Source organism: Osmerus mordax, chromosome 27, assembly GCF_038355195.1.
Source record: "Osmerus mordax isolate fOsmMor3 chromosome 27, fOsmMor3.pri, whole genome shotgun sequence".
Classification (NCBI taxonomy): domain Eukaryota; kingdom Metazoa; phylum Chordata; class Actinopteri; order Osmeriformes; family Osmeridae; genus Osmerus; species Osmerus mordax.
Window position 1 is genome coordinate 8,774,525 of NC_090076.1, and position 22,342 is coordinate 8,796,866.

Sequence of the window (22,342 nt, forward strand, 5' to 3'; positions counted from 1 at the left end):
AGAGAGAGAGAGAGATGCAAAAGCTTAATAAAAAAATATATGTCATTATTGAATTTGTGTGTGCGGTTCACATTTTTCTAAAAGTATGCCACTATCTATGTGGCACATAATCTACACATAATTATAGGATACAGACAGAATGGCAGAAGGAGGAGAAGTTGTTAGTTTTTCAGGGTGTGTCCAGAAATAAAATGAGAGAGGGACGCAAAATACATTAGCACCACCCATTTTTATCCTACCAGAGATTTTGCCAACATAATCTTACCTCGTGTAACCTAGTGTTTAACGTTACAGATAGTAACTACAGAGATATTATATGGCTTTCCTTAGCAACTAACCGCGGAAGTCCTGAGGAGAATTGTGGATAGCTAGCAGTACAACTGAAGTTGACAACTCTTCCAGTTTTCTTCCTGGTTTACTTTTTTTCCAGACTGTGGTCAGCCTCGCAGCCTAATCTAAATTGGCAAATATGTACCATCTTGTAAGAAAACTGGTGTTCACGGATTCAAATTGCGATGGTAACGCAACAAAATCATACGAAGAGTTGTTTGACAAGCTGGACGCGAATAAAGATGGAAAGGTTGACGTTTCAGAACTCAAAGAGGGCCTCGCCGCAATGGGCATCGCTTTTGGGAAAGGGGCCGCGCAGGTAATGCTCTTGACACATCGACAATGTCACGCTTGCATTCACAGTAACTTACTTTAATGCTTTATCCAGATATTAATAGCCTTCTGTCTTTCTACGTAAGAAAACGATATATTATATAGGCTTATGGTTCCCTCAATATACTTCCTCATTTATTTCCATGACAGTGAATATAGGAGAATTTTAAATGTAAAATAATGGGTTTTGTGGAGAATGTGCTTTAGAGGCAGTGTTCCTGTTGAGGTGCGCCTTAAGGACAAGGCACACCTCTACAGTTCAGATAACCCTACATTCCTTGCTCTCATCCGTATCACCTTTTTAAGGTCAAAGACTGTTGAAAGATATTTATGACTTTGCAGATTGGAATTAATAGCCTAATGAGAGAGTGGGACGTTGTACAGCTCTATTTCTTGACACAATACAATGCCTTTTCTGCAAATGTTTCTGTAAACCCTTGACATATTGGCCCATATTAGATGGATCGACAGAGTTGATATGCAACATCCCGCCTCGAGCAGCTGTCAGCCCTTTCTGTTCCATAGCACTATATGCAGAAGTTCTGCTATTGTGTGTTCCTTAATGGATTGTATTTCTGTGATATTTTGTATCTTAGAAAATCGTTTCCTCCGGAGATCAAGATAAGGATGAGGGTCTTGATTTCAATGAGTTTTCCAAGTATCTGAAGGAACACGAGAGGAAACTTAAGCTGACATTCAAGAGCTTGGATAAAAATAACGATGGTACACTATCTTTAGCTCATAATTATGATTTCTTCATGATGTATTTTGTCAAATTATTTATATTAGAGCTTAAGTACATTATGTCGATTTAAAATATGTTACATCTGATTATTCCACATTAATTATGTTTACTATAAATATTGATGAATGAATCTTTCGACATGCTCATAGTAGCCTATATTTACAACAGGACGCATTGACCTTATGGAGATTAAGCAGTCCCTTGCAGATCTGGGTATGGTTGTAAGCAAAGAAGATGCAGAGAAGATCCTTCAGAGGTAAGCATTACATTCACAGTCAAATGCCTTATGTTGATGCTTATATTATGAATCTATTTTTCTTTATGTAAATCAAGCATTGGCAATTAAATATAGATTTGACTATAGACTGCATGGCAATGTGCAAACTGGAGCCGAATGAATATTCATATTAGCCTCAAGTGCTTAGCATCTTAGCTATCATGTTTGGAAGTGAAGAACTGGGTGGGGGCCACAGTACTGTATGTGTACACATAACTCACTGTGCTGCTGTAGGGTTGATAACAGCACTGCAATGCAACAGATTAAAGCCAGGAGGAGCATTACTGATAACATCCCCAGTCATAACAAACAGGAGGGAGTCCAAACAACTGGATGTATTGACTGTTAGTGTTAAAGCATGTTTATGCTCGGCAATGGTGGTCAATGCAGAACATTATCGTTTGCATGAATAAAGCAGTTCTGATACATATGCTTTCCCTTAAAGGTGGTTCAGTTATGAATACTAATTGATAGTATCTGTTACTTTACGAAGAACCCTACATCTTTAGACATCTCCTTAGAATGGTTATCGAAAGCTAATGATCTACATTCCATTAGCAGTATTCCCCATTGTGACCTGTGCTTTCTCTCCCTGCACTCCATCCTGCACTCCATCCTGCAGTATTGATGTGGATGGGACCATGTCTGTGGACTGGAATGAATGGAAGGAACATTTCCTCTTCAACCCAGCTACTAGCCTACAGGAGATTATCCGCTACTGGAAACACTCCACGGTGAGAGAGAGAAAGAGAGAGAAAAGAGAGAGTGTGACCAAAAGGTAACATTGCCTTGGTCACATCGACAGTAACTGGTGCGTTCCTGCCTGTCTGTCAGATTGAACAAGGGGCGTGGGGGGGGGGGGGGGACTTTGTGAATGAGTGTTCCCTGCTGGTTCTGAATCTGTCCCAGGACTTGTGTAATAAGGTACCTGTGCGTCAGTCGGATCACTCAGTCGTGACTGTAGTAATCAGTGGAGAGAGAGAGGACGAGCGATAGGAGAAATGATAAGAGGCTTAGGCTTCTGTTGTCAGGCTTGTGATTGGATGGACATTTGGACGGACATGAGAAGAGGATTGGCTCCCTGGCTAGTACTGTAGAAAGGCCAGTTTGGTGTTTGGAATTTCATGACGCAATGCAAACTCAGTGTTCGACTTAAATGCCCAGGTATACAATAACTGACTTCATAAAGTTTTAAGTTTCTGAACAGTACATGTTGAGTTCAAGACAGCGTCATCGCCAGACACCAAGCGACCTCAGACGGCTACAGCAGCTGACCTTTGACCCACGAAAGGTCAAGTAACTCCGCTGTGGTTAAGCGAGGCCAAGATCAGCTAAATTAAGACTGTCCCACAAGGAGATTAGCGTGTACATGGCTTGGGAACGAGTGGGAGAGAGTAAGAGAGGAGGTCTGAGCAGAACAGGAAGGTGTCTGAATATTTCCAGTGTGTAACATCGGGTTGGCAAGCCGCTGCCCAGTACAACTGAGCTGTGGCTGCTGACCTGTAAGCCTGCTGGTATCCAAGCTGGGTTGCCATGGCATTGCTGCAGGGAGATTGGTTCTTAATCGATTTTGAAGAGGATGGGACAGTTCATGAGGTGGAGGTGGAAGTGGTAGGTTTACTGGCGCAGGTGTATGTTGTTGAATGGTTTCAAGACTGAAGCGTCATAAGGCTAGAGTGTACAGATGTAATTTACTGTCAATCTGAAAACTGCATTAAATAGGTTGACAGTTTTATGACAGCTGTAATATATCCTATACATTTGTGTCGTTTGATATAAGGTCATTGGCATCTGTTCACGTTGTTTACAATTCATAAAGGCCATTGCAATTATCTTTTGGTTTCATTATGTTTTGTCCAACTATGTAAAACTAAAAGTTTTGCAAATGAATTATGCAGCGCTGGGATTCCTCCGGTATACTTTCAAGAACATTGTTTCAAACTCGAGATTGTGCGAGGTTATGTTCGGCTTAGTATAGGCTCAAGGTCGATGTGATGAGTAAAACGCGTATTTTACCATAGCATACTAACGTAGTTAACATGGTTGTGTACTTGTATAGGTCTCACAAATGTATTTATGCCCAAAACATTGAATGTGCCAAAGATTTGGCAAAAAACATACTCGCGCGATTAGCGCCAACTGACATCCAAGAGCTCAATAGATTCATTTGAAGTAGGCAGAACAAGTGTTACAGCATCGCTTCGCATGGATGGACTATACATTTCCATTGAGGAAGACAAGTGTATCGTTTTCTATTTGTCTGTCTCCCGCTTTTAAATCAGGCACAGAATGCTAGTATTCGCGGGGAATGAACAGGTGCGCTTTTACACATCCCTTACAACCGTATAACGCCTGCTAAACTCAGGCGCATATATTGTGCAAGTGCAAACAAATTACTAGAGGTCCATTCGTACATTACGTGCACGTGTATGCATGGTCAGTAACAGTAACTTGTGCTCTGTGTAGGTGCTGGACATAGGAGACAGCCTTACCATCCCCGATGAGTTCACTGAGGAAGAGAAAACCACAGGTGTGTGGTACAAACAGCTTGCTGCAGGCGCCATGGCAGGGGCGGTGTCTCGCACAGGGACCGCTCCCCTGGACAGGATGAAGGTGTTCATGCAGGTATGCAGTCCTCATGGAGTATGGAATGATTATTTATCAGTTTGAGAAATCAGACGGTATAAGGACAGTAGTATTGAATTGGAATTGTATGGTACTGATTAAACTTCTCATGAGTTTTGAGCTGGTGTTTGTATTTACAGGTGCATTCTTCGAAATCCAACAAGATCAGCCTGGTGGGAGGATTCAAACAGATGATTAAAGAAGGGGGGATCGCCTCCATGTGGAGGGGTAACGGTGTCAATGTCCTGAAAATTGCACCTGAGACAGCCATTAAGTTTATGGCCTATGAGCAGGTAAAGAAAGAAACAACTACTCTTTTAATACTTGGTTTCAATTTGATAGCGTTATATTCATTCCTGTTTCCTTGTACACCCCGACAGTACAAGAAGTTGCTCTCCTCGGACGGAGGAAAGATCCAGACCCATGAGAGGTTCATGGCGGGATCACTGGCCGGGGCTACTGCCCAGACAGCCATATACCCCATGGAGGTGAATGTGGGAAAGAGGAGAGGAGAAGAAAATGATGTGGGGGATACAAGGCGTTTGTATGTGTGTCTCTGTGTGTGCTTTCCCTTATGATATTGTTTCAAATGTATTTTTAAACAGGTGATGAAGACAAGGCTCACACTGAGAAAGACTGGACAATACTCCGGAATGTTTGACTGTGCCAAGAAAATCCTGAAAAAGGAAGGCGTTAAGGCTTTCTACAAAGGCTACATTCCCAACATCCTGGGGATCATCCCCTATGCCGGGATAGATCTGGCTGTGTATGAGGTGTGTGTCCAAACATATCTAACTACAACCTTAGCTATCCTTAAACCATTGAGTTAATTGATTAAATGCATGTGAAGGTATAATCTTGCTACCTTACATTCACATTCAGTCATTTAGCAGACGCTCTTATCCAGAGCAACTTAAAGTAAGTACAGGGACATTACCCCGAGGCAAGTAGGGTGAAGTGCCTTGCCCAGGGACACAATGTCATTTTTCACGGCCGGGAATCGAACCGGCAACCTTCTGATTAGTAGCCCGATTCCCTAACGGCTCAGCCATCTGACCTTCTGCCTCTTCAGAGCTTGAAAAATGCCTGGTTGTCCCGTTACGCCAAAGACACAGCCAACCCTGGGATTCTGGTTCTCCTGGGCTGTGGGACCCTCTCCAGCACCTGTGGACAGCTGGCCAGCTACCCTCTCGCTCTGATCCGAACTAGGATGCAGGCACAAGGTAAAACCTTGTCAGAAATCACTCAAAACACTAATCTAAAACAACACTAAAGTGATCATGTGGTGATGTGAAGTATGACAACCCTATGGAATTAACTCAGACTTTCTCCAATCTTCCAGCGTCCATGGAGGGCTCGGAGCAGATGTCCATGAACCGCCTGGTAAGGACCATCGTGGAGAAAGAGGGATTCTTTGGACTCTACAGTGGAATCCTACCCAACTTCATGAAAGTCATCCCAGCAGTTAGCATCAGCTACGTGGTGTATGAGTATATGAAGACTGGTCTCGGCATATCTAAGTGAGGAACAGAGAAATAGTGTATATCCTTGTGTGTAAACACGAAGATGCAGTCAAATTATTTTGAGTGATTAATTCCCTTTTTTTTTTTGGAGGAACTGTTTGCGAGGTTGAAACATGTTTACTGTACCTATACGGAAATCTAAGTCTTGACTACAACCAGGTGCGACAGTGTTGCCTAGGATACACTATTGAAGGAACAAATCTGTTTTTCAGTACAACCAAATAGTCTATTCTCAAGGCCAAGACTTTCAGAGTGGTCAGTTTCCTTTAGTGTACCAAGTTAGTTGTAAAATATGGCTGTTGTTAATGGTGAATCGTTTTACATAGAAATCTGCACAAATGCAATGTGTAAACACCAAAAAAGATGTCCTTTGAAGGACTTCTTGATTTCTAAATGAGGGTGCTGACTTACTCAAATACTTCTAATATTCACAGGATGTGGTTGTGAAAGTATATGGTTTATTTTGCACGTGGCTGATGAGAATGATGTGCCTTTTACAATTTGTTCAGATCTCTATGAACTCTTCCACCCATACAGTCTTGCCTTTTTTCAAAGTTTTGTTGAATTAGATATTCCTGTTTACAATAAAAGTATTTTATTACAAAACTGTGTGAAACGTATTTGCAGCTATAGCAGTCCACACACCTTTGGCCATATAGCGTAAGTTCATTTATGTTAAAAGTTCTACGTTACTATGGAACATACATTATTCAGAAAGAAGTTACAGTTCTTTTCTATAAAACGGTCAGTGTCAACAAATAGTGTATCAACAAGTATGGCAAGGACAATCATATATTTTTTTTAAAATGTTTTATTTAAGTTAGAATGTGCTGAATAGTATACATACTGACTGTAACCAACAAAATTTTAATGCCATAACATTCAGTCACAGCTTAGATTGCTAATAGTCAGCAATATAGCCATTATTAATCAACCATTTTTTTTAACCTTTAATATATAGACTGATACAAACCTTAAACATAATCAACTTCCTACTCTGAGAACAACATCTTCTCTGGGTAGATTCCCTGGAGAACAAGTGTGGCAACCAGGGAGAGAAAGGCCACCACTGTTAGTATTGACCGAAGGGCTTTGAACCAGCTGGGATAGGTGGGCAGCAGAGAGAGGTCATAGTGCAAGGAGATTCCTAGGCCCATGACGACCATGATGGCTGCTGGAGTCAAGCTGTCACTAAGCAACATGGCTGTCCAGGCTAGAAGGGGCGGCACCACACTATTGACGAGGTTGATCCAGTCTGGCTTGGCCGGGCTACTTTCAGGGATGGCAAAGCCCCATCGTGCTCCGCCTAAAAACGACAGGATCGATGCTCCGTATGCTACCTGGGCAAAAGCCACTTCTGGTAGGTACGTCTCTGTCAAAGCCATGACAAGAGGTGCAGAAACGAAAGGGATGAGGCCAGACAGACCCAGGATGAGGGCCGGCCTGGGGGTCTTCCTTATGTCTTTGAAGTCATAGCGGAGCAGGTCCAACTCCCTGGTTGGGGGGTCTGTTTCTTTTGGACGTTTGAATCTCAGCGCAGAGCTGTGGAAGCCATGCGCCCACCGAGTCTGTCTGGGCCAGGAACTGTTTATCAAACGTCTACGGGGACATAGGGAAGATCCCCCGTCATCTGAACCTCTGTCTGAGGCAGAGACAGAGATACAAGACAGCTGTTGACGAGTGCCAAACTGCCATCCCTGAAAGAATGAATAGGAAATTAATGTCTATATGGCCACCTTTGAAATGTCAGCGTGGACGCTAGTCTGGAACTTCACCCTCAATGTCTGGCACCATAACTTACCCTGTGAACAAGTTGAATGTGTCTTCGTACTATGGCAGAAAACATTATCTGAAGATAGATGGATTAGCAAATGAGTGCCGCCGTATGACCTCTCATGATCTCAATCAATAAAATACGTTAGTCTATTAAACAAAGGGGATGACTAATTTATCTGTAGACAAATACATAATTGTATTCTTACACGTATGTTTTCTGGAGTTAGATTTTACATTTTAATAAAGCCTAACATAAATAAAACTAGACTAAGTATCCTATCGTTCACCCTTTAACCAAAGAAATCTGTTCGTTGTGTCCGTCAATAAATCCTTTCCGTAGGTACCTTATTCCCTGACTTTAGAGTTCCACACTGATCTTCCAACCATTCTGTTTAAATTATAACATCATATTTGCAATATGAAGTATGTGGTCATTTGAATCTCAGAAGATAATAACATAATGTTTTATTTGACTATGTGCGTTTTTCGAAATCTGAATCAAGTAAATTGTTATTGAAAGCAGGCATTCCTGTATACCGTCTATGGCCAGTGCGCTGGCACCGCGGTGACGCCCAGGTCGTGACGTGGGCGAAATTACTGGTTAGCAAAGCAAACGAGTTGCGCTGTTGAGTTAGCCTAGTCAAACCAGACCGAGGAACTAGCAAAACTGACGTTGGCCACTTTCGAGTGCTGCATAATTTGACATTGCAGATCGTGTCATCAATATAGCTAGACTGTTTCAAATAGACATTTGCAAGGCGTTCATCAACTTAGCTAACCGGCTACCGTCACATAACGAGTAACTTCACACAGGTAAATCGCATCGCTTCTATCAATTTGTAGCGATACATTGCAGGCTAGCTAGCTAGTTGGCTGCAACGTTGCCATTTTTTATATCTTCTTCTACCACCTAGAACTAGCCAACTATCCATGCAAAATTAACCATGCTAGATGTTTAACAGATAACCTAACCAGACAATATAATACAGTCATAGATCTCAAACTTTTTGTGACTTAATTGAACTTCTAATGAATAATATATTCCCTTCTACTGTAGCTAGCCAGCTACAGTAACTTAGCTAAGGTTACTAGTTAGTTACATATCAAAACAGTATAACACAGTACGTAGCGAGCAAAGCTAGCATAACACAATTGTATGTACTGTTAGCTAACATGCATGACGTCCTAATTTATTGTAGCCCACAGTTGATAGCGCATTTACTTTCTTAGCCACAGCACAGTACAATGATTATTGGGACATTATTATTCAATTGATAGTGGCTACATCTGAAAATTGGTAACATAGGCCTACGCTATGATTTTCTGCTCAAAATACATGTTCATATTGGATTGATTTGGCCTTTTCTTCTCAACAGTGTTGATCTCCGGAAAAGGTCTATTGCGTGTTCACCCGAGGGGCAGACACCTTTATTTTTACTCTCCTTACACTTGTTAATGTGAGGCCTAACGTCAACTGAGAGAGAGAAGGGGTTTTGACTGTTATCTGTGTGATGTATTGGTGTATTGTTAGCACCCTTTGACACTTATGCTCGCTCTTAAAGAGTTTTAAACCATTAAACAGGGTAGGTACCTGGCTGTAAAGGAAGTCACTTTACTGGCTCGTGAATACATTTTGCAGACCAAAAGAAAGTGATTCTGAAAGTATTGCCACGTATTGTACCAATCTGATGGTGATCTGAGGACAATGTCAGCATCGTTTTCCCTTCCCTTCTCTTAAGTCAGGATTTATAACCTGTAGATAGAAATCAACACAATGCTAGTCACCTCATAGCGATAAGCCCAACTCCATTTTGTTATGTGACAAATGTACCTCACCTGTTTCTCCCTGTCATAGCCCCCCAGCTGTTTGGATGAGGTGAGCGCAGGCTTTTTTTGCTGTCTTCCTAAAAGCAGCGCTGTGAGACTCGCACGCACCTTCATTCTCACAGACCGTGTCTGTACCCAGAGATAGAATGAGTTGGTGAGGAGAAGGAAGAAAAGGCTCTGAAGCCGAGGGTCGACACAACACCTTGTCCTGCTCGCAAGCTGTCACCAGAGAGTCTAGAAGGACCAGCCAGGCATCACAACAAACAAACCAAACCACAATCCCTTAGTTACCTGCCTTCCACTTCAGTACAATCACATCCCACTTCCCACCACCTCGACACCAGCAAAGACCGAGCACCTCAGGGACCCTGTGTCGTCACTGCATCCTGGAGACCGGACTGTGCTCCACACAGAGGGTCTCCCAGGGTACACACGCTGGCTCTGCAGTCTGCTAACTCAGCTAGCAGGACGAGGAGGACCACAACGGGGTAGACGAGGACTACGGGATTTCAGAGCAGACGACTCTTAAGAGGTGGCTTGCTTGCTATACCGTGAGGAATTTTTCTTACCTCTGTATTGAAAGTACACTTGCAGATAAATGTGATTGGGATCGTGATGTCCTTTTTTTTTTATTTATCTCCAGATCCTGGTCATGACGTTTGGAGCCTCAGCCCACTGACTTGAAACACTGGAAATTAATGGCGCAGCATGATTTTGTTCCCGCCTGGCTCAACTTCTCCAAGCCTCTGCCTACCAAGGTGAGAAGTGGAGGGATGCTGAGGTTGGTGTGAAGGGGCTGTGAGGTGGTGGTGGTGTGGTGGACGTTCAGACGGCTCCAGTCTCACTCAGTTTCCCCCCTACCCCAGTCCCCCGGAGCTGGCCTTGAGAGGCATGGGCACCACCTCTCTCGTGGCGACGCCCGCTCAGGTGTGAACCGCCGGCGCCGCCATTACTCCTCCGACGGCTTCTTCAACTATGACCTCAGGGCTTCTGCAGGTACCTGACATTTAGTGCTGACATCTTCAGACAGCGATGTGTTTCACCACATTATTTACCCTGATTTTGTCTGTGCACTTGTTTCCTAGGTGACGGGTGGCAACACCCGTCTCTCTTGCGACACGACTCTGTGGACTCGGGTGTGGCCAGGGGAGGACACGGGGGTTTGGGTGGTGGCACGGGGGGGACGGGTGGGAAGGAGACCCCCGGGTGGCACAGTGGCCCGTGGGGCCCAGAGGGACCCCTTCCCGGACGTCACCCGAAGAGGAACGGGAGGGACAAAGAGAGGGAGAAGTTTCCGTTCCTCCACCAGCGGAACGGAAACTTCCATCCTCACAAAGGAGAGGATCGCCAGGAAAACAAGCTGAAGTTTGTCGAGGAGGATTTCGTGAGTTCTTTCCTCCCCTCGTTCTGTAGTTGCCACCCCCACGGCCTCGACTTTCATTTGATTTCAGACGTTTGTGTGTTACCCTCCTGCCTGTTCGTATGTCGTTTCTGTGTGTGAATAATGACTTGTGTTGCTCAACTCAGCCTTCGTTGAATCCAGAGATGAGCGGTAAGCCTGTGGCACAAATACATGCTGTGGGGACCCCGACAGGAGTATGGGGTGAGCGTTTTTTTTTTACGATCCATAACTGTCGTTTTTGAAAGGTAGTTCGATGTGTACCAGGCCTGACTTTTTATTTTCCATACAGAAAACCCTCCCAGTGCCAAGCAGACCAGGTCTAAGATGCTGGTCATCAAGAAGGTTTCAAAGACAGACCCCAGCACTCCTTTCTCTGCTGGGTTTGCCAACACAGGACTCTACCCAGCCAACAGCACCAACACCTTCGTGACTGGACCCAGCGTCCACAAGAACTTGATACCCAAGCCAGCCACTGCCCCAATCAAGGTAAGTTGTAAACAATCTATCGCCAACAAAATAGATTATCTTTATATATTATCCGAGCCAAGGTTTTTCCTGATGGATACCCATACTCTATATTGGCAGTATTCCCTAGGGAATTAATCAAGTACCTATCTGTCTATGTATCTCATTTATTTCTTCACCTCCTCTGCAGACTGGTCCATGGAAGCCAAATGGAAGGGAAAGCAAAAGCAGTTTGGATTGGTCCGGCAAGGACTCTGCCTTCACCAGCCCGGCACCAGGGACAAAGCCTGCGACCCCAGCCAACACACCGACCCCCCTGACCTCTAAGGAGGTGAGAGTCAGATCCCTGAACCCAGAGGTGACGAGGCGCTGTCTCGTCAGCTCTCCATGGACCATCATCTGAACGACATTACATTGAGAAACACGTCAAGTCAATGCTTTATCTACTCCATCACCTTATTCACTGTCCCGTCCAAATGCTTCTGTCACGATACCTAGCCTCCTTCGAGCACCACCCCTCCAATCGACATCACTCCATCGCGCCTCAAGCTGATGCGCCGCACCACCGACCGTAGGACTGACATCCTCCGAGGCCTTAAGGACTGGAGGAATGGAGACAGTCCCAGCTCAACCAGCCCCCCAGGCCCAGGGGAGGTGAGTTCGGGGGCGGGGAGAGGAACTGGAACGCTGGGCTGTGTGTTGCGGGCCCCCGTGATTCTCGTAGGTAACTGTTGTGTGCCTATTTGACAGGGCGAGGGAAACACTCCAGAGCCGAAGGACTACGACGGCCATGAAAACGGAATCTCACACCTGCTCAGTGACTCAGTCACAGACCGCCTGTCTAGCTCACTAGAAGAGGAACACAGGTGAGTCCTCACACACACACACACACAAACTACACCACATGTCTGATCCAGGCAACTTGTGTAACTGTTGGCCTGTTTCTCCTCGGCAGGTTGCTTAAAGCCATGGGGTGGCAAGAGCATCCAGAGAATGATGACAACTTCCTGCCCCTCACTGAGGATGAGCTGAGAGAATTCCAAGCTAAAAGCGAGCAGGTACTGTGATCATTATTCCACAGTTAGATCCCTATCACGTAAAGATGAATAGCCTTGTGCTTTTGTAGCTGGCATATTCCCAGACGTTTGTAAACGGCTGACCAGTATTTTTCTGCTTCTTGTCGTTCCTTCCTAGCTAAAGAGGAACGGGTGGCGACAGAATGACGTCAGGGTGTTTTCAAAGCCTCGAGGCGTTCCCCTGCATCTGGCGTGGAGAAACCCTGTTGCGATGGAGGAGGGCTCTGAGTCAGAGACCAGCAGCAGCAGCCAGACCTCAGGTGACGAGGCAGACACCTGACTAGGCTCCGTCACCCTTCCACTTGTCTCCTCTGTCGCCTCTCGTCACGTTTCCTCCCTCACCACCTTTTTGTTGAGCTTTGTTTGTCTTGCTCCTCAAGCACGGGGAACATTTGTAAGATGCACGCCTGAGGATTTAGACATGGCGCCTGAGGATTTATTAGGTTTTTTTTTCTTTTTTTTTTCTCTCCCCTAGTTTTTGATCGCCTTTTTTCTAGTTTTTTATTTATTTATTGAAAACTCATCTACTAAAGGATTTTGGATTTGATTCACGTGTCAACAATAGAAATTATAATTTAATCACGGATCAGATTACTTTTTGACGTTTTGAGTTTTGTTTACACAATTAATTGCATTTGTGTTGAGAGGAAACTATCATTGTGTACAGCTGAGATGGACAGCTGTGGGTATGATTCTCACTCTTTCTATATATGACAACACTGAACCAAACCGATTTTCAAACAGTAATATCTCTTAATTGGAGTATTGCAGTTTTTAGTGTTGAATATTACTTGAGGATTTATGTGAGGACAGAGAGAGAAAAATCAGATTGGCAGCCTTTTTGTAAGGTTTATTCTTTTTTTCTTTTTTTTTGTGTTTTCTTTAAGATAATTTTTCTTTTTGAAGTGATGGGACATGTTTTCCAGGATTCTTATCAAATAATTCTTGTTGAATGTAGCCAGTAAGGGTGTACTGAATGTTGGGATTTACATACTTGGAGTTCTATTTTACCCCAAGAAGATTGTTAAACAAAAGTTGTTCTCTAAATCTAAAATATATTTTGATGTTTGTTTGCTTACATAAAGTTCATCAAATGTGACGAGATTAGCAGTTCAAATTGATTCTGTATCCACACTTTTTCAGCAGGCACTATTTTTAAACCTTCAAAGTTAAGTCCTGTTTATTAAAATGGTCAAAACTCAAATCTGCAATGCTGTGTTGTGTGCAAAGGGTTCCTATTTCTCTGCTTATGTCAAGGATTGCATTTTTGAAATTTAGCTTCAAACTTTGCTTGCTGGTACAACATTGAAAAAGCTTGATCACAGACTCTGATTCGTTTTTCTATTTTGGTACAACTGTCAAATCACACAATTATATTTGTTTGTTTGCATATTGTTCATGAAGCCTTGATATTCAGGGTGGATAATAACAAAATATATTTGAAATTGTGCATTTTGAAAGATTATTTTGATAACAGATTTGAAAGATAACGTGTCATTTATGGCTTTGTCTATTTGAGAAAAGAAACTACTGCATATTGGTATAAGAGTTGTAATAAATATTTTGCATCAGTTTGCCAAATATGTTGTGTATGTGTATATGTCTATTTCTTATTTACTGTGAAACAAAATCCAAAGATATTCCATGATTAGTTAATTAATCCAATGTCACTCATGTTAAATGTAGAGGATTGACATTTTTACAGTGGTTGATAATATTACCATTATGGGGATATGTGATTCACATACATAATATGACCTTACTCTTTCAAAGCTATTGACATGGTGACAGTAACTAACAAACAGTAGACAGTAGTCAAGGAAGCTGCAACACAATCCTTCAGTCAAGTATAACAGATGCAGTGTACTTCTATTTTAAATTGGCATGAAAGCTAAATATGTCACTGCTGTTAGCTTGAGTACGTTACTAGAATAAGATCTAGTTATTTGTGAGTTCAGTTGGGTGACCTGATGGAGACACTGGGAGAGTTCAGTTGTCGGGACTGTAGAATGGATTTCCACTCCCTTGAACTTCTGGAGAAACACAAGGTTTTCTTTTGCATCGGGAGCGACGTGGGGGACCCAGTGGCACTGAGGCGGGGGGCACAGGAGCGCAGGGACCCCAGGAGAGACGACGGTAAAGGGGTCTATCCCAAGCAGGCACGGACCCCTGACCTTGTAAGGGTAAGAAAACAGTCGTTTTGCTGATTGATAGAGGATTCAGGATCGTTTGATTCAGACGATGATAATGTGCAAAATAGAGGCTCCCTGAACAATGTCCGATAATGCTCAAAATACATATCACAGTGTGTTTGTAACTGTGGATACTGATTGGCCCTTCTGATAGCTAAGGGGACAGAGGGGCATGCACCCACGAAATCCTCACAAGGGAGCCAGTGGTGCAGAGCCGAATGTGAGGAGAGAGGACAGTCTTCTGCTTGGTTTGACTGAGAGCTCGGCTTTGCAGAACCTCACAGAGGAGGTACATTATCTGCTACTGCTCTGGACATCACACACAGCTTCAAATGCTCACCTATCCAGAGGGGACAGCAGCTTGTTCACATCACTTGGCCGAAGCATTCAATTTAGCCGTGCCACTTTGTCAAAACACTCAGTCAGGTGGACATTCAGGACATTCTGTCTGAATTTCTCTGTGTTAAAGTTTCAGAAGTTGAGGATGTCTATCGAGGAGAGTATGCCAAATTTTCCCAAATGGCCAATTGAAACAGAGGTGTGTTAATTTCCATTCAGCTCACATTGATCAACACTTATTATAATTCTTCCTCGTCATTGTTGTGAGTGACTTCCTGTTCTTTCCCGCTTTTGTGTCTGTGTCGGCAGGTGCCGGGCGACCAGCTGTCTGGGAGGCAGCGGGGTCACAGGGAGAAACTGAGGGAGATGACGGCACAACATGGCCGACAGCTGGCTCAGATCCAGGCCCAGACCCATCTTCTGGAGCAGCAGAGAGAGGGTAAGACCAGACCACAGACACCTGGAGGGGTGTTTGAGCCGGCACTGGACCCATAGGAGGACAGATGGGGGTCAGAGCGGTTTGGGAGTTGGGATATTAATCAGGAGGTTGTTGGTGTGATTCCCGGCTGTGCAAAATGACGTTGTGTCCTTGGGCAAGGCACTTCACCCTACTTGCCTCGGGGGGAATGTCCCTGTACTTACTGTAAGTCGCTCTGGATAAGAGCGTCTGCTGAATTACTAAATGTAATGTAAATGTAGGAAACCAGTTGTATCATCTGTGTGTGTGTGTGTCAGAGATTGCCCACCAGCTGGGGGTGCTGGCTGGACAGGGCAACACTGCTCACCTGGAGACCCTGCTACTGGAGCTGAAGAGTCAGGAGGAGAGGAACGAGGAGGCACTGGGGGAACTCAGAGAGCACATCACCTCCCTGCAGGCGCCGCAGGGGTGAGGCCTCGCACGTCCACGCACGCTCACCACAGGCACCCTCCCTCTCTCTTCCAGGACACTCAGTCACTAAAGGGGTTTCATGTTGTTCTGAACGGTTCTCTTTCAGGGCCAAAGACTCCGGCGCACCCGTCGATTTACCCAGCCCTGATGGCAATGATGATGACAGGAAGAGGCATCATGTCACCTTTGACCTCATATCCTCTGTAGATGGACCCCTTCACTCCCAAATAAGGTATGCAGCATTACATCCTAGACCTTTCTCTCATGTTGCCTGGCTCGCAAAGCTACATGGAACTAAGTGGAACAACAGTCTACAAAGTAATAGTAAATTATATTTCACACACTCCTTGTGTGTGTGATTAAGTGTGTGTGGTTGTATTGGTGTGACAGAGCCCTGAGGCTGGCCTACATGCAGTCTGGCGGTTCAGACCCGGCCGTTTTGGCCCAGATGCACGACCTGCAGGCCGAGGCCCACACCCTGGAGCAAGCCCAGCCCGTCAGCCACGACAAGGCCAGGAGGAACAGTGAGAGTCTGTCCTTGTTTCTGTATCTCGATGCATCCGTGTTGGGATGAATATCCTACCGGCTGGAGCGTCTCTGATTCTGTTTCCCTGCCCAGGGATCAAGCCTTCACAGCGGGCTCACAACCCTGAGGTGCTGGAGATGGAGCAGGAGAACCAGCGCCTGGAGGAGGAGATCCTCAGGATCCAACTGGCCAAGGGGAAACACCGGGGAGAGGAAGGTTGTCAATTGTTTCAGCCTCAAACATGGGGAGTCATGGCCACTGTAGAGATTGGTTGGGGGGGTGGTAGGAAGTTACATTTGACTGTATAAATATACTTGAAACTGGGATTGAGTTCACTTCATTGATTGTTGTGGGTCTCAACCCAACAGCTATGGGGTCAGACCTCCACCACATGCAGAGAGAGCACATCCATCACATGGCGAGTATTCAGGCTGAGATCGAGAGCCTCCGCAGAGATGTCCAGAGGGCCAGAGAGGACCCCCGCCAACGCAGGCAAGCCCCACCACCCCCACCCCCACTCCCGTTCCTGTCCCATCCAGCCGTGCATCCCCTGGCCCAGATGCACACCTCTCCAGCCCTGGTAAAACCATCACCCAGTGGACGATTTCATAGTGCTGTCATTGTCTTATTGCATGTTGTAAATATCCATCTGGCCTGTCTTACAGCCCCAGCCCAGGCCACACTCCTCTCTTCTGGGAAGACGCGTAATTGATCCCCTGGACTCTCTGGGGCCTGCTCCATATGACCCAGCGTTAGCATGCTAATCATTATTGCCTTGGAGAATTTCATTTCACTGACTTTTAATCCGAAACAACCCAGTTCTGACCCTGTGTGAAGTTCTTTAATCTTCCCTGCATTACAGGGCAGGCTTTGTGATCTTTTTCGACCTGGTGCTGGGAGTGGACGCGACCCTCCAAGTTTTGCGTCTGGTGTCTGGTCTGTACTCTGGAGGGCAGGAGGTGGGCAGGCCTACCCCTCTGCCCCCGGTGCACTGCCAGCCGGGAGGGGCTCTACCCTACGCACACAGTTTACCCCCGGGAAACTACGCCCTCCTGTCAGTCAAACAGCCTGTGCCCAGGTGAGTCCTACACCCATGCACTTTTGGACGAAACACCATAGATGACAAGACGTTTGCCTTATAAATAAATAAATAAAAACGTTTCAACTTATTCTAATGATAAGACCGAGAGGTTATAGGTTGGTGTGTGTGTCTGTTTGTCTCCTACCTGCAGGATGCAGCCTTCAGGCTCCTTCTCTCTGGTGGTGGAGGTCCAGGCTGCGGGGGGCCTGGACGAGTGCGGTCAGGAGATCCAGAGGCTGGCGTCATGTGGATGGGCCCGGCTTGATCTCTTCGACCCTCACAACCAGGTCCGCAGTGGACACTGGAGGGCTCCGGTCCGCAGTCTCCCTGTGCGCCCCTCCCTCAGCCCAGGCCAGCTCAACTCCATCCCCCAGGTGATCCAGTCTGTTGATTCCCAACACCCTTTCTCAATCCTGGTGCCCCCCTGTCCTGCATGTTCTAGATCAGGTGTGGCCAACCCTGGTCCTCGAGAGCCGCAGTCCTGGATGTTTTAGAGGTTTCCCTGCTCCAACACACCTGATTCAAATGAATGGTCGCTATCAGGCTTGGATAATTACCATTCATTTGAATCAGGTGTGTTGGAGCAGGGAAACCTCTAAAACATGCAGCTCTCGAGGACCAGGGTTGGCCACAGGCGTTCTAGATGTTTCCCTGCTCCAACACACCTGATTCAAACGGGTCGTTATCAGCTTGACGGTTAACATTCCTGACGTCTCACCTGTGACAGAGCCTGACCCCATGAATGGCGTCTCCTTCCGGTCAAGCTGGAAAGGGACGAGCTGTAAATGTGTACGTGCGAGTCAGGCGTGTGTGATGTTTCCGTGTCTCTCAGGTGGGCAACATGGAGCTGTGTGTGCGAGTGGTCAATGCCCGCGACGGACACGTGCAGACGCTTGCTAATATTGACCCAAGCAACACCAGCCAGTACAAGTACCCCTCCATGGTAGGCTTGACCACCCCTCCTCAACCCTGGTCCTCAGGACCCCCTGCCCTGCATGTCTTAGACGTTTCCCGCTTCCAACACACCTGCTTCCAATGAATGGGTCGTTATCACACTCAGCAGAAGCCTCGGAATTTACATTTACATTTAGTCATTTAGCAGACGCTCTTATCCAGAGCGACTTACAGTAAGTTCACCCTACTTGCCTCCCCGAGGCAAGTAGGGTGAAGTGCCTTGCCCAAGGACACAACGTCATTTGGCACGGCCGGGAATCGAACTGGCAACCTTCTGATTACTAGCCCGCTTCCCTAACCGCTCAGCCACCTGACTCCCCGAATTGACGGTTGTTCTGTTGTTTGTTCAATACAACTCACAGGTATCCACTCATCCTGCGATGCTTCAAGTGAACCCTCCACCGCCTCTTTCAACAGTACAGCCCTCAGCAGCGACTCATTTCCCCTCTATGCTCACTTACTCTGGTCACGAAGACCCTCCCCCTAAGGAGGATCCAAGTCAGAGGTGAGGAGAGGAGAGGGAGATTAAGACCGTCAATTGACCAGAATCAGACAATTATATTTTGGGGGGTGAATCCCCCTGCATACCAAGACTATCAGCTTTGTGTTATTCCGAAAAGAAGATCTGAGTTTCTCCTTAACCCTTGTGCTGCCTTCGGGTCACATGACATGACCCAAAGGTTCATAACGAACCATCATTGTGTTTACCCAATTTTACCCAATACAAAAACAAATACAAATAATTTTCTTTTAACCTTTGCAATGTGGGGGATATGAGACAGCCCAACAGTTAAAAGAAAATGCTTCACTAATGTTTTTGTATGCAGTAAAGTTGTCGCAATACGACAGTGGGTCACAATGACTGATGGGTCAGAATGACCCGAAGCTAACACAAGGGTTATTGTTGATGATGATGTATTGTATTCTGCAGTGTATGGGCACTTCCTTCTTTGCGGTTCCTCACACCAGAACGTGAGGCCATGTATAACATATATAAACGTGTTTTGCATTAACTTCAATAGCATGTATTGTTCTGCACACCACAAATAAAATAAAAACACAAACTCACAACTCACTTTGTTGTTCTCAATCATTTTTGCAGTTTAGATTTTCATTGCATCTACAATTTATTTCATGGTGAATGCAAGGATTTGCGATGTACACTTAAGAGACATTGCTAATGGTCTCAAATGTATTGATGAATAACTGGCATCAACCCGCCTTGTCTGCAGTGTGATAAATCCCTTGCTTCTAAAAAATGAAGAACAAGAAAGAGGAGATAGACAAATGTTGAAAATCATTGTGGACAGAGTGAGCGGGGCACCTGAGGGAGAGGGAAGTCTTCGACTCACTGGCTACAGCCAAAGGACCGGAAAGGTAAACTTAAGAGTTTCTCTTGACAGTGATTATATGTGTGTCTCTATGGCCGTATTGAACGGCCTATCAGAGGTTACCAGTCCCTCAACTTGTGTTCAGGTGCTGATGTTTGGAGACGCAGGTCTCCACTGCTGTACTTCCACTGCCCGCTCATCCACAGCACCCGGAAACTTCATCTTTGGAGAGCAACAGGTACGATTGACATTTACATTTAGTCATTTAGGAGACGCTCTTATCCAGAGCGACTTACAGTAAGTACAGGGACATTCCCCCAAGGCAAGTAGGGTGAAGTGCCTTGCCCAAGGACACAACGTCATTTGGTTGGCATAGCCGGGAATCAAACTAGCAACCTTCTAATTACTAGCCCGATTCCCTAACCACTCAGCCATCTGACTCCCTTTTTTTGTACAACACCCATGCTCGCTGCAGACTGTGTCGGTTAGAAAAAGGCTTTTAGGAGGAGCGTTCCTGTTCCTTTCCCCCCCGTCAGATTGCTCTCAGCGGTCTCGCGCCCCGAGAAGACATGATTCTGCTCCTGCGCTTCTACCTCCGGCCTGTAGGGAGCAGTGTGCCCTTCAGCGGGCTGGTCAAGCAGAGAGAGAGCCCTCCATGGGAGCTGGAGGACCTTGTGGGGAACCTGGCTGAGATGGGGGAGTTTCTGTCAGCCTGGGGGGTGGCCAGGCTAGCACACGCTGACACACAGAGTCAGTACCTGATGACTCCAACTCTCACCGATATTTTTTCAGATGATGAACTAAGTTCAGAGTCAGTGAAACAGCGTTATTATGATTGGGTGATGGTTGTGGTTTTGCCTTCCCTTTGCAGGTCAGAGACAAACTCAAGGCCAGACTATTTCCTGGAACACTGGCACCCATTCTGTGCCCCTGTAAAAGGCTCCAGTGCCCCCTGCCATGGCCTTCACTAACCTAGTACTGTATTTCCCTCAGTTTGTCTCACCCATCTATACATTTAACACTTCCTGTTTACTCATCTGACCTCGTAAAACCACTGAACCAACTGAAGGTAATGTGGGAGACTTCTACACTATTAATAAATATGTGTGTGTCTTTACCCTGCCAGCCTGAAGACTGTCTGGGTACACCCTTTGAGCCCTACGGATCTGCCCAGGCCAGAGTGCACATCTCCAGTGGAGACGCCCCCTTCCTTCCCTTCCACCCTCACTCTCCTCCCCCCTCCAGCACCACCACTGGGCCCTGCGTTAAGGTCAGCTCTCAGTCACAAGGGGAATATGTAAAAATAAAAACTATTTATAATCCCTGTTTTGCATCTTGGGCTTGCAGAGCCAACGGGCATCTCTTTCATGTGTGTTCTACATTTTCATTTTACATTTACATTTAGCAGACGCTCTTATCCAGAGCGACTTACAGTAAGTACAGGGACATTCTCCCGAGGCAAGTAGGGTGAAGTGCCTTGCCCAAGGACACAACGTCATTTTGCACAGCCGGGAATCGAACCAGCAACCTTCGGATTACTAGCCCAATTCTCTAACCGCTCAGCCACCTGACTCCCCTGTTCTAATCTGTGGCCCTGGGGCAGGTGTGCGTTGAGGGAGCCTTGAACCTTCCCTGGGCGGCATTTACCCTGGGGCTCTGCTCTCTCAGCCCCCCTGGAGCCTTTTACCACGGGGTGCGCTGGGCGACCTACGACCCCCCGATACCCCTCCTGGACCTGGACCCCAGCAGCAGCAAGAGCGCCCCCCGGTGGAGGGATGGCAGCAAGGTAACTTGCTGCTTTCACCATCGAGACGTATCCACATCTTCACTGACTTAGCCACTTAGTCCACCTAATCGGCATCTCTTGCAGTCCTTCCGTGAACGAGTGTCCCACCGGCACCTCACCGCCATCATCCACCTCCACGCGGTGTCGGCGCTCAGCTTCCAGGACCGCTCGGACCCTCAGAGCTCCGGGGAGGAGCAGGGAGACGGCCTGTCCTTCAGTCTGGACGACCAGTGTTGGGCCGCAGCCCCGGTCTCGCCTGAGGGACAGGGCCAGATCAAGCACCACCAGCTCCCTCTATACCAGGGAGCACCATCACAGGTTGGTGTAACTGCCGTTAAGGCAGCGTGACTGCATACATTTACATTTACATTTAGCAGACGCTCTTATCCAGAGCGACTTACAGTAAGTACAGGGACATTCCCCCGAGGCAAGTAGGGTGAAGTGCCTTGCCCAAGGACACAACATCAGTTGGCATGACCGGGAATCGAACTGGCAACCTTCGGATTACTAGCCCGATTCCCTCACCGCTCAGCCACCTGACTCCCTACATACATTAAAGTACATCACTCAATTAGCGTTATACTTTACTGACAGGCAATGGCTGGTAAAATTCCTCATTTAACAGTGTGCCGGTTGTGTATGCGCACATACTGTATAAACCTGTCAAGACTTTATATCCCAAGGCTGTTCTTAAGGCACTGGAAAACGGAAACTGCAGAAGTGTGTTGCAGAAGCTTCAGAAAAATGGTCAGGTGGGCATGTGAATCTGTTTTCATTTCCCAACTGCCAGTAGGCACCGAGGGTGACAAACACAGGGTGTACTGACTTTCTCTTCTCCTGGCAGTTGAAGTTACTTCCTGGGGCG

The 22,342-nt window shown here is 46.2% G+C and overlaps 3 protein-coding genes across 6 annotated transcripts; 2 read left to right on the forward strand and 1 right to left on the reverse strand.

The window, feature by feature from the left end:
- Nucleotides 1–245: 245 nt before the first annotated feature.
- slc25a24 (solute carrier family 25 member 24) lies at nt 246–6,431 on the forward strand. The gene is made up of 10 exons (XM_067230607.1): nt 246–649; nt 1,260–1,386; nt 1,577–1,664; nt 2,308–2,419; nt 4,152–4,310; nt 4,451–4,603; nt 4,691–4,798; nt 4,916–5,083; nt 5,383–5,533; nt 5,653–6,431. The coding sequence occupies exons 1-10, from the start codon at nt 470–472 to the stop codon at nt 5,832–5,834; spliced, it is 1,428 nt and encodes a 475-aa protein (XP_067086708.1). The 5' UTR covers nt 246–469; the 3' UTR covers nt 5,835–6,431.
- Nucleotides 6,432–6,658: 227 nt separating this feature from the next.
- On the reverse strand, nt 6,659–17,655 carry tmem69 (transmembrane protein 69). 2 transcript variants are annotated; one of them, XM_067230642.1, is made up of 3 exons: nt 17,552–17,655; nt 7,635–7,682; nt 6,659–7,530 (listed from the first exon to the last, which is right to left on the reverse strand). In XM_067230642.1, exons 2-3 carry the CDS (start codon nt 7,677–7,679, stop codon nt 6,826–6,828), a joined length of 750 nt encoding a protein of 249 aa, XP_067086743.1. In that variant the 5' UTR covers nt 7,680–7,682; nt 17,552–17,655; the 3' UTR covers nt 6,659–6,825. The 2 variants fall into 2 exon arrangements, with proteins under 2 accessions (XP_067086743.1, XP_067086745.1); XM_067230644.1 differs by lacking the exon at nt 17,552–17,655 and adding an exon at nt 7,816–7,908.
- LOC136937069 (vasculin-like protein 1) lies at nt 8,259–13,925 on the forward strand. 3 transcript variants are annotated; one of them, XM_067230817.1, is made up of 12 exons: nt 8,259–8,422; nt 8,986–9,987; nt 10,080–10,194; nt 10,303–10,432; nt 10,522–10,820; nt 10,964–11,039; nt 11,128–11,324; nt 11,494–11,634; nt 11,802–11,957; nt 12,054–12,169; nt 12,259–12,361; nt 12,498–13,925. In XM_067230817.1, exons 3-12 carry the CDS (start codon nt 10,135–10,137, stop codon nt 12,657–12,659), a joined length of 1,440 nt encoding a protein of 479 aa, XP_067086918.1. In that variant the 5' UTR covers nt 8,259–8,422; nt 8,986–9,987; nt 10,080–10,134; the 3' UTR covers nt 12,660–13,925. The 3 variants fall into 3 exon arrangements, with proteins under 3 accessions (XP_067086918.1, XP_067086919.1, XP_067086917.1); XM_067230818.1 differs by having other exon boundaries at nt 8,986–9,968; XM_067230816.1 differs by having other exon boundaries at nt 8,986–9,965.
- Nucleotides 17,656–22,342: the final 4,687 nt, after the last annotated feature.

Excerpts from the sequence above, each read along its gene's own strand:
- slc25a24 (XM_067230607.1), top strand. The coding sequence starts at position 470 with ATGTACCATCTTGTAAGAAAACTGGTGTTCACGGATTCAAATTGCGAT. Across the intron at positions 1,665-2,307 it reads GCAGAGAAGATCCTTCAGAG|TATTGATGTGGATGGGACCA; the intron begins GTAAGCATTACA and ends TCCATCCTGCAG. Across the intron at positions 2,420-4,151 it reads GCTACTGGAAACACTCCACG|GTGCTGGACATAGGAGACAG; the intron begins GTGAGAGAGAGA and ends TGCTCTGTGTAG.
- tmem69 (XM_067230642.1), bottom strand. The coding sequence starts at position 7,679 with ATGTTTTCTGCCATAGTACGAAGACACATTCAACTTGTTCACAGG. Across the intron at positions 7,531-7,634 it reads ACATTCAACTTGTTCACAGG|GGATGGCAGTTTGGCACTCG; the intron begins GTAAGTTATGGT and ends TCATTCTTTCAG.
- LOC136937069 (XM_067230817.1), top strand. The coding sequence starts at position 10,135 with ATGGCGCAGCATGATTTTGTTCCCGCCTGGCTCAACTTCTCCAAGCCT. Across the intron at positions 10,195-10,302 it reads CCAAGCCTCTGCCTACCAAG|TCCCCCGGAGCTGGCCTTGA; the intron begins GTGAGAAGTGGA and ends CCCCTACCCCAG. Across the intron at positions 11,325-11,493 it reads CAGCCACTGCCCCAATCAAG|ACTGGTCCATGGAAGCCAAA; the intron begins GTAAGTTGTAAA and ends CCTCCTCTGCAG.